The 10,000-nt window shown below is 41.6% G+C and overlaps 1 protein-coding gene across 1 annotated transcript in view; it reads left to right on the top strand.

The window, feature by feature from the left end:
- The window catches only part of LOC113812573 (uncharacterized), a 9,900-nt gene extending 6,568 nt beyond the window's left edge, over nucleotides 1-3,332 (top strand). Inside the window, exons 3-5 of the mRNA XM_027364476.2 lie at nucleotides 437-583; nucleotides 2,387-2,620; nucleotides 2,837-3,332. Of these exons, the coding sequence (XP_027220277.2) occupies nucleotides 437-583; nucleotides 2,387-2,620; nucleotides 2,837-3,253 (798 nt within the window). The 3' untranslated portion in view covers nucleotides 3,254-3,332. The remainder of the gene's footprint in view (nucleotides 1-436; nucleotides 584-2,386; nucleotides 2,621-2,836) is intronic.
- The last annotated feature ends 6,668 nt before the right edge of the window (nucleotides 3,333-10,000 follow it).

Below are 10,000 nucleotides of genomic sequence, written 5' to 3'. Positions count from 1 at the left end.
TACAAATGTGTGTGTGTGTGTGTGTGCATGTACAAATGTGTGTGTGTGTGTGTGTGCATGTACAAATGTGTGTGTGTGTGTGTGTGCATGTACAAATGTGTGTGTGTGTGTGTGCATGTACAAATGTGTGTGTGTGTGTGTGTGCATGTACAAATGTGTGTGTGTGTGCATGTACAAATGTGTGTGTGTGTGCATGTACAAATGTGTGTGCGCGCGCGCGCGAGTGCGAATGTGTGTGCGCGCGCGCGCGAGTGCGAATGTGTGTGCGCGCGCGCGCGAGTGCGAATGTGTGTGCGCGCGCGCGCGAGTGCGAATGTGTGTGCGCGCGCGCGCGAGTGCGAATGTGTGCGCGCGCATGTGTATGCATACTTGTATGTACACAATATTCGTCATATACTTTATATAGTAAGGATCAGTACTTTGACTCTCTTTACAGGTGATATGGGCTCTGGTGATGGGTCTGCTCCTGCGGCCCAATCTGGAAGCGTCCGACGACCGGTCTTGGGGCTACGTGTCCGTCCCGCAGCTGCTGCTCAACCTCGGCTACATCTTGTGCACTTCGGTCATCATCTACAGCGTCAAGGTGGGTTTCCTTGTCTCTCTTTTTGTCTCTTCTCTTTTCTCTTTTTGTCTCTTCTCTTTTCTCTTTTTGTCTCTTCTCTTTTCTCTTTTTGTCTCTTCTCTTTTCTCTTTTTTGTCTCTTCTCTTTTCTCTTTTTTGTCTCTTCTCTTTTCTCTTTTTTGTCTCTTTTCTCTCTCCTTCTCTTTTTTGTCTCTTTTCTCTCTCCTTGTCTCTTTTTTGTCTCTTTTCTCTCTCCTTGTCTCTTTTTTTTTCTTTTCTTTCTCCTTCTCTTTTTTCTCTTCTCTCTCCTTCTCTTTTTTCTCTTTTCTCTCTCCTTGTCTCTTTTTTCTCTTTTCTCTCTCCTTGTCTCTTTTTTCTCTTCTCTCTCTCCTTGTCTCTTTTTTGTCTCTTTTCTCTCTCCTTCTCGCTTTTTTGCCTCTTTTCTCTCTCCTTCTCGTTTTTTTGCCTCTTTTCTCTCTCCTTCTCGCTTTTTTGTCTCTTTTCTCTCTCCTTCTCGCTTTTTTGCCTCTTTTCTCTCTCCTTCTCGCTTTTTTGCCTCTTTTCTCTCTCCTTCTCGCTTTTTTGCCTCTTTTCTCTCTCCTTCTCGCTTTTTTGCCTCTTTTCTCTCTCCTTCTCGCTTTTTTGCCTCTTTTCTCTCTCCTTCTCGCTTTTTTGCCTCTTTTCTCTCTCCTTCTCGCTTTTTTGCCTCTTTTCTCTCTCCTTCTCGCTTTTGTCTCTTTTCTCTCTCCTTCTCGCTTTTGTCTCTTTTCTCTCTCCTTCTCGCTTTTTTGTCTCTTTTCTCTCTCCTTCTCGCTTTTTTGTCTCTTTTCTCTCTGCTTCTCGCTTTTTTCTCTTTTCTCTCTGCTTCTCGCTTTTTTCTCTTTTCTCTCTGCTTCTCGCTTTTTTGTCTCTTTTCTCTCTCCTCTCTCTTTTTTTCTCTTTTCTCTCTCCTCTCTCTTTTTTTCTCTTTTCTCTCCCCTTCTCTCTTTTTTTGACTCTTTTCTCTCTCCTTCTCTCTTTTTTTGCCTCTTTTCTCTCTCCTTCTCTCTTTTTTTGCCTCTTTTCTCTCTCCTCTCTTTTTTGCCTCTTTTCTCTCTCCTTGTCTCTTTTGTGTCTCTCCTTGTCTCTTTTGTGTCTCTCCTTGTCTCTTTTGTGTCTCTCCTTGTCTCTTTTGTGTCTCTCCTTGTCTCTTTTGTGTCTCTCCTTGTCTCTTTTGTGTCTCTCCTTGTCTCTTTTGTGTCTCTTTTGTCTCTCCTTCTCTCTTTTTTGCCTCTTTTCTCTCTCCTTCTCTCTTTTTTGCCTCTTTTCTCTCTCCTTGTCTCTTTTGTGTCTCTCCTTGTCTCTTTTGTGTCTCTCGTTGTCTCTTTTTTGTCTCTTTTCTCTCTCCTTGTCTCTTTTTTGTCTCTTTTCTCTCTCCTTGTCTCTTTTTTGCCTCTTTTCTCTCTCCTTCTCTCTTTTTTGCCTCTTTTCTCTCTCCTTGTCTCTTTTTTTGTCTCTTTTCTCTCTCCTTCTCTTTTCCCCTCCCTGACTTTATCAATTACCCCAAAACTAAAGTTCTATATTCGCAGCCTTTCGCCCCCCCCCCCCCGCGCGCGTTATCATCATCCATACATCATACAATCATTATCATTCATCATCATAAATCCATCATCAAACATCTTCCATCTATCAGTCATCACCCATCAATCATCAATTCATCATCCAACCATTCATCATCACCATCATTCTATCTATCTAGCTTATCTTCTCTTCTTCCTTCTCTTTACTCTCTCTCTCACTCCCATCCATCCATTAATCCCCATTCTTTTCTCTCCGTTCCCCCTAGTCAAAGACCTTCCCCTCAGCGCACGACCTGGAGAGCGTGCGCGCGAACGTGGCTTGGTTGGTTGGCCTGGTGTGCGTCGGAACGGCAGAGTGCATCGCCCTCTTCTTCCTGCCCGAGTTTGCTGACGATCGCGATGGGAGTCGAGGCATGAATAACCGCATTACCGTGCTGTGCGGTTTAAGTTTCATCTGGGCCATATTCGTAGCGGCCGCGGCGTGGGGTCTGCATCAGAGGGTCAGTGTTCGCACCATCATTCATCTTTCTCATTTCACTTGTATATTATATGTGCATACACATGTGCACACATAGATAAATATATGTGTGTGTGCGTGTGTATATTAGTGTGCGGGCGTGCGGGCGTGCATATACATACACTAGATAACTTTGCAGTAGAAAAGCGTAGATGTATAGAATTTCATTTATCATTTAAGAAAGTCACGCCTTTTTCAGTTTTACACGGTGATGATGCGCAGGATGTCCGTGATCGAACTAGCAAAGCAAGCAAAGCCGTATCCGACGAAAGATGCTCACTCCGCTGTGTTCGACTCTTCCCGTGTCCACATCACCCCTCTGGTCCACGGGCCGCCTCCCATCATCATCAACACGGACGCAAGCGTTTCTCCCAAAACCTACTCCCCCGCAGACACACGCACTCCAAGTCGGAGTCCGCACTCACACGTCATTCCTTATCCTCCGAATATATCCCCCACGCACACCCCCCTCCCGACCCCGACGGGCCTCGATTCCAGCAGGCCTTCTGGCCAGCCCTTCCCTTCGCCTCAGAACCCGGGCCAGGTGGGGGCTCTCTCTCCCAGCACGAATCGCGGGGCCCCACCACTACCCTACGGCTTCCACTCCCCCTGTTGAGGCTGTTTCACGGCCCCCTCCTAACGGCCAGCCGAGTTCTGTTTTTTAATTACGTTTTTATCAAAGTTTGTAAGATTTATCCTTGTTTAATTTATCCTCCGGTTCAAATCGACGCAGATCCTTGTATTATTACTTTGCCAAGAAAAAAAATATTTATTAGTTCGTAGCTTAGATAACTCATTTAAATATTCTAACTAGAACTACCATCACCAATGGAAGTGATGTAACTTTTATTTAATTTAGGGGTCATTCAATATCAAATTGGGTTTTTCTTGAATATGTAACACACCATGCAGAATGTCATTATTTTTTCAAGTATTTATTATTAACAACGGCATCAAAAAGAAGGTTGACATCCCAAGCGGTTTCAGATTTACAGCTAATCGAAAATAAATGTATTTCTCAGCGTGGCTGCGTTCAAGGCTGTTCTGAGTTATGGTACATTTTTAATTCATTCATACTACATGTGCGAACGAAAATGTGTACCCTGTAACTTTTGATGGTCAGGAATCTGTCACTCAAAATATTGTAAAGTGATGAAGGGATCTGTAACACTGGTCAATGAAACCTTCAGTTTACTTTTTGCCAATCGAAAGGGCATTCTTTGGACTGTTTAAATACTTGAGAACCATTTGTATATAGATCATGTGGGTACATTTAGTGTTATATAAAACGTGGCTCAGCCTCTTGAGAGCGAAACCCTCTTGAAAAGGCTGTTGATTAACAATGTACATATAATTTGGTTCATGACCATCAATTATATTGATGGGTACCCAGAATAATAATATACAGGAGACAATATAGACAAATACATTAGCCATGCATTACAACGACAGACAAAGTAAAATAAACTATACAGAGCATTTACAAAACCAACCATGGAATAAAATAAAGACGAAATAATAATGGTGGACATTGTAGTATAAAGATTAAGTATCGGAATATGTTTGGTTATGAATACTGTTGATACGTTATTTTAATCTTGTTATAGTTATATTTAGCCACAAAGTATTGCGTGACAGCCTTTTTGAACGCCTTAAATGTAGGTTTATTCCTCAGATTTTCGGGAAGTGTATTCCAGATCTTTGGACCTCGGTAATCTATGGCCGTCTTTGACTGGGACGAGTTACAAAATGGGAATTGGAGAAGCGTAACATTTCTTAAAGGATATTGACTTGTTGCAATAATTAAACAATGTGTTATCTGGGCATTTTAAACATTTAAAAACGTATGTAGCAGAACAGTAATAATTCAGTATATAGAATTTAACTATATTTAGTTCTCTGAAAGCTGCATTTTATAACTTTCTTCTGAACAATAAACAGACATTTGATGCAATTCTTGGGACTCCATACAGTCGCGCGCGCGCACTTCCTCGCACGCGAGTCCACACATACACTCGCAAATTGCGTGTGTATATTCACATACGTACACACTCACATACTCGTGAGTAGAAAGCGGACTCACATGCACATATTATCGTGTACATATACACATACGCACATGTACATACATTCATACGGGAGAGAACGTTGATATAGTTTCGTATGCACATACATATGATACGTTCATGTATAATACATGGATACACCCATGCATACATATATGTTCGTATATTATTTGTTTATATATATTTCTAACTCTCCTGCAGTGACCCGCTGCCTCGGATTTCGCTGACCAAAGTCCGTGGAAGCGGGTCCCCTGGAGCATGAGTGTGTCCCCATTTATTTATTTCCATTATTATTATTTTTTTTTTTTTTTTTTTTTAAGATCGGCGTGGAGACAGGGGGCGGGGTGGGTGTAACGTGAGTAATGAACCGTATTCATGTTGACAAATGTGGAAAGGTATGAACGAATATCTTGTGAAGATATTCGTTCTCATTCATACCTTTCCACATAAGTAACGAGAGTAATTGCACTCTCCGTGGCCACCAGCTGTGGTTGGTGTTTGTGTTGTGTGTCTCGAGGATGTTTGTGTAGAGTGGGTCGTCTGCGTTTTGGAGCCTTTCCCATGTTTTCGCTGCTCGTGTGTGTATGCGAGTGTTGAGTGGTTCGATGGGTCTTTCGTGGAGTATGTGTGAAGGTGTAATGTCGGGATATCGTAGGTTTGCAGCCCAGCGCAAAGCTTTGTTTTGAACTGCTTGCGTTTCGTTGTGTTCTTGATATGGTGTGTAGTGGCACTGGCGTGTATTCAAGTGTGGGTCTGATTACTGTTTTGATCAGTTTCAGCTTTGTTCGCGTTGTACATTGTGCGAATCTCTGTAATTTGGCGTGTGTGGCGTTTGTCTGTGACATTATTTGTTTCGTGTGTGGTATTACACCCCGAGTGTTGAAGGAGAGGCCGAGTAGTTTTCCTGTGTTTGTGTAGGGGATGTCTGTGCTGTTTATTTGTATGTTTGGCGGGTTGAGTTTGGCAATTGGGATGATAGTGAATTTGTGTGTGTTTGTTTGTATTTTCCACTTCCATTCGAAAGTGTTGAAGTTTGTGATGGCCCTTTCTGTAGCGCGTTTCATTTTTTTTTTTTTTTTTTTTTTTTTTGCTGGGGTGTGTGATTTGGGTAATGTCGTCTGCGTACGTTATGTAGTTGCTGAATAGTGATGGAAGTGGAAGGTCTGCCGTGAAGAGTATGAATACTGTTGGTGATAGGATACTCCCCTGGGGTACCCCACTACTGAGGGGGATAGTGGGGTCCAAGGAAGTGCTCTATGCATATGTTTGCTGTTCTGTTGTTGAGGAAGTTGCAGATAAGGCGAGTGAAGTTGTGTGGTAATTGTAGGTTTATGATTTTGTGTTTCAGTCCACCATGCCAAACTTTGCCAAAGACTTTGCTGATGTCCCGGAGAATGATGATTTTTTTTTTTCTTTTTTCCTTGTGTCGAGGCTGAGGGCTATTTCCTCGTAGGCGAAGACAATGGCACTCTCAGTGCCTCTATGTTGTTTGTTTCTAGGTGAGTGTTTAGTCTGTTTGTTATGATACGTTCGAGTATTTTCTCCGGGACTTCGAGCAAGGGGATCGGCCTGTAGTTGGTGACATGATGGATTTATTTATTTGTTTTGGGTATAAATGTGAGTGCTGCGCTTTTGAAAAGTGAAGGAAAGAGTCCTGTGGCCAAGGAAGCATTGAATATGTGGCAGAGCTTGTGTATCATGTTGGGTGGGAGGTGTTGGAAGATTGTTTTGTTGATTTTGCTTGGCCCAGGTGTTTTGTTTTTGGTGTGTTGAATCATATCTGCGGCTTCTCCTCTCGGTGTGATCGGTGTGTTGAAGATGTTTGTGCTGTCTAATGTGGTGAGGTCGATGGTATTTGTGGGTTGTAGGAGTTGAGGTGATTGTTGTAGTGCCTCATAAACTTTGTTTTCAGTGTTTGTATCAGAGTTCGTTTTTGTCTTCTGTGATTTGAAAGTTGCCAGAACTGTCTGTGTAGTGTTTCCATGCCTTGTTTGATATCAGTCTTTTGGTAGTGTCCGTTGTAGATGTGTGTACAATGTTGTTTATTTGTATCCATGAGTTTTTTGCACCTTGTCCAGAATTGTTTGGGGTCTTTGTAGTTCTGGCACAATTCGTTTATGAGGCGTGTCCATGTTTCTGAGTGCAGTTGTTTGTTTGCGTCACATAACTGTGTATTTGTCTGTGTCGTGTTCTCAGCTCTTGATCCCATCCACGTGTCTGTGCGAGATTGTGGACGTTGTTGTATTGTGTGATGAGAGAGCAAAGCGTCGTTTTGTTTATGTTGTGGTATGGTTCTGCATTGTTTGGGGGGATGTAAGTTTGTCTTGCACTATTTATGTCATTATATCATGACTCAAGACATGTTTATCTCTGCAGTTGGGCGTTCTTGGAGATCATGGGAGTCAGTGAGATAGAGAGCTTCTTTGAAGGGTCCCAGTCTGCATGCTTAAAGTTCTCTCTGGGCTGTGTGGGCACCATTACTGGGTTAGTAGATACAGTGATTATTGGGGGGAGATGGTCACTAGTGGTGATTTCCCCTTCAGTAAGTGTATGTTGAGGTGTGCATGACTGTTTGTGAGGACTATGTCTTGGTGTGGTTGCTGACTGGCCGTTTATACGTGTTGGATAATGTGGACCAATGTGTTGTAGGGTACCGTCGAGAACACGTGATACTAGGCCACGCCCAACGGTGCTTGTGTATGTGTAGCCAAATGTGGGGTGTTGTGCATTCCAGTCTTCAAGTATGTATGTAGGTTTCCTGTGTCTGAAAAGCTGGAATATGTCTTGGTCAGGTATGTATGGGCGTCGGGGCAGTAGGCAAATTGTGGCAGTCATAATTGGGTCGTGTGATGTGTTGACCTCCACCGCGATGAGCTCTGAAGTGAAGCTGTGTATTTTATGTTCGATGTTTGTTTTGATGGCGGGAGCGACGTCGTCACTTCGTTCCCCCGTGTGGTTGGATTGGTATGTTGTGTACGTATGTATTTTTATCTTGGTTGCGTTGTCGAGTCCATGACTGTTCAGTAGAATAATGGGGAGTTCGTATTTTCTATACATGTTGCAGAGCTCATTGCGGCGGTCGAATGTCCAATGCAGAACATTATGTTGGATGATAGTGAAACGTTGCATGGTCGAGAGGGGCGGATTCATGGTTGTTGCTGTTGCTTGTCTGGGGGATAGAATCCGTTCTGCAGATCATTTATGTTGGTGTACTTGAGGTTGCGGGGGTCGGCTACAATATCTCCCTGGAAATAGAGCTTTCTAAATTATGAGGTGATTGCACCTCGTGACTAGAATTAGAAATCTTTATGACCTCCCATTTTTTCAGTGTTAGCCTAGGAACTCTGTAGGCGTATGAGAAATTGTTATACAACTTGGAGAGAAAAGGAAACCCTGCAATTTTGTTAACCGAATAAGAAGCTTGCCATATAACATCGTATGTAAGAAATACTAGATTTGAAAGGTGCCTGAGTTATGAGAGGAAGAAAGGTATTTGTTTCCCTCTGGAGAAGCAGGAAAAGAAACCTTACATCTAATTAGGAAAATCTACTAAATGTTGTCATCATGAAGCAAAAATTAGGATAGGTATTTGAGAAGAAACACAAAAGGAGGCAAACAGTATAAAGTTCAGAAAAGCAATTTAAAAGGTTAGCAAGCAAACTTTATGAAAGGAACTATAAGTGCATTTCTGGTTACCTGTTGTGTAGGAATCATTATGGAATGAATCAAGTGACATATCACACACAGAATTTCGCTGCAATTATGAATTTAACGTAAATGGACCTTGAGTTATCTGAAATTGTTAACCTTTTCAATCTCCCTTCAGAATTTTGGACAAAGAATTCTGCATCTAATTACTTTGTAGATGGAGACTGAGACAATGTTGGGTATCTCCCCTTCCTTGGGCCTTAACCCTCGCCTCAAATATTTTTGCAAGATTTTTTTCCTCCCCTTTTCCTTTTTCCTTCTCTTACTCACCCCCTTCTGTCCACCTCCCAAAGTGTTGAGAATCATGCTGAAAGACTGGCTTTGTGCAGTCCTTAACGGAATGCTCTTTGATCTTTACCTTCTTCATTACCATACTAACATATAGCACTCTACAACCTTTGACATCTAACATATTTTGTCCTAATCGTTAAAACACTTTTTACCTGATTCGCCGCGATATTTTCTCATGGTGCTGTACGACCTTTCCTCACGTGGGGGCTTCGTCGCTGCATTTTGAATATGCTGCTAATGACCTTAGATGATGAGGTAGAAAGTTTTCAATAGATTAAAAAAAATAGTGAACACATCGTCAATGATTTTAGATGTTGATGCAGCAGAAAAATAAATAATTAACTAAAAACAATAGGTTGCTCGATCCTTTTTTTTTCAAATACCACAACGTTTTTCACGCAGTCAAGATGCTATGTACTTACGTCCAAGTGCATGTCATTGTATTTGATTTTAAAATACTACTTTGTGATTAAAAGAATCCAGTCACAGATTCGTAAAGCACGAAAGTTGGTAGTTTTCGTGTATATACATTTATGCGAACACTATTAAAAGGGGAGGGCGATATTAAAAAGTGAGAGGAAACTATACCTTTACTTTTTAGCTCATCACTAATTTTATCACAGAATTGCAAGACAAGATAATGCACTTTTAAAATAAATTTAATACATTTGGATTAAATATAATATTTGTGTGTAGTTTCATGTAGTTGTTCTTTTTCAAGTACCCCGGGTCTAAGTACAAGTACAAGTAACACACTTTTAAAATTCCAAAACAAGAACAAATACATGAAAATCAGTACTTAAGTCCAAGTACCAACACTGCTTCGATCACAATATAGTACAAGTTTGCGTTATTTTATCTTCATCGCCCAATAAACCTTGACAAATCCAGACTTTTGTTAATTCTGAATATAATAGAATTCACCATGTCGTTTTGGCTTTGAATACCATATAAAGGAGACGCGAATTATCAGATCAACTATTTGGACTCCGACCTGACATGACCTCTCGGTGTGTTAATCGTCGTCCTTTGCCTCACTATGGACACACTCACTCCTAGATGGAAACATTTGCATATCATGGGGTTCAGTGTTCATTCGACAGTGTATACTGGCCGAGGGAGGAGAAAAGTTTTAATTGAATGTATACATTTTAATTAACGTACTCAGATTGAAATTAGCCAAACATTTTAGAATGATCGATGTTTTGCTCCATTACACGCATAGCATATCCATGCAGACCTATGGTGGAAGAGACACTTAAGTACACACTGACACGCCAGAAAAAGTAATTTAAGCA

The sequence above is a fragment of the Penaeus vannamei genome, chromosome 7 (assembly GCF_042767895.1).
Source record: "Penaeus vannamei isolate JL-2024 chromosome 7, ASM4276789v1, whole genome shotgun sequence".
NCBI lineage: Eukaryota > Metazoa > Arthropoda > Malacostraca > Decapoda > Penaeidae > Penaeus > Penaeus vannamei.
Note: the sequence above shows the minus strand (reverse complement) of the source record. Positions and strands in the feature narration are given on the sequence as shown.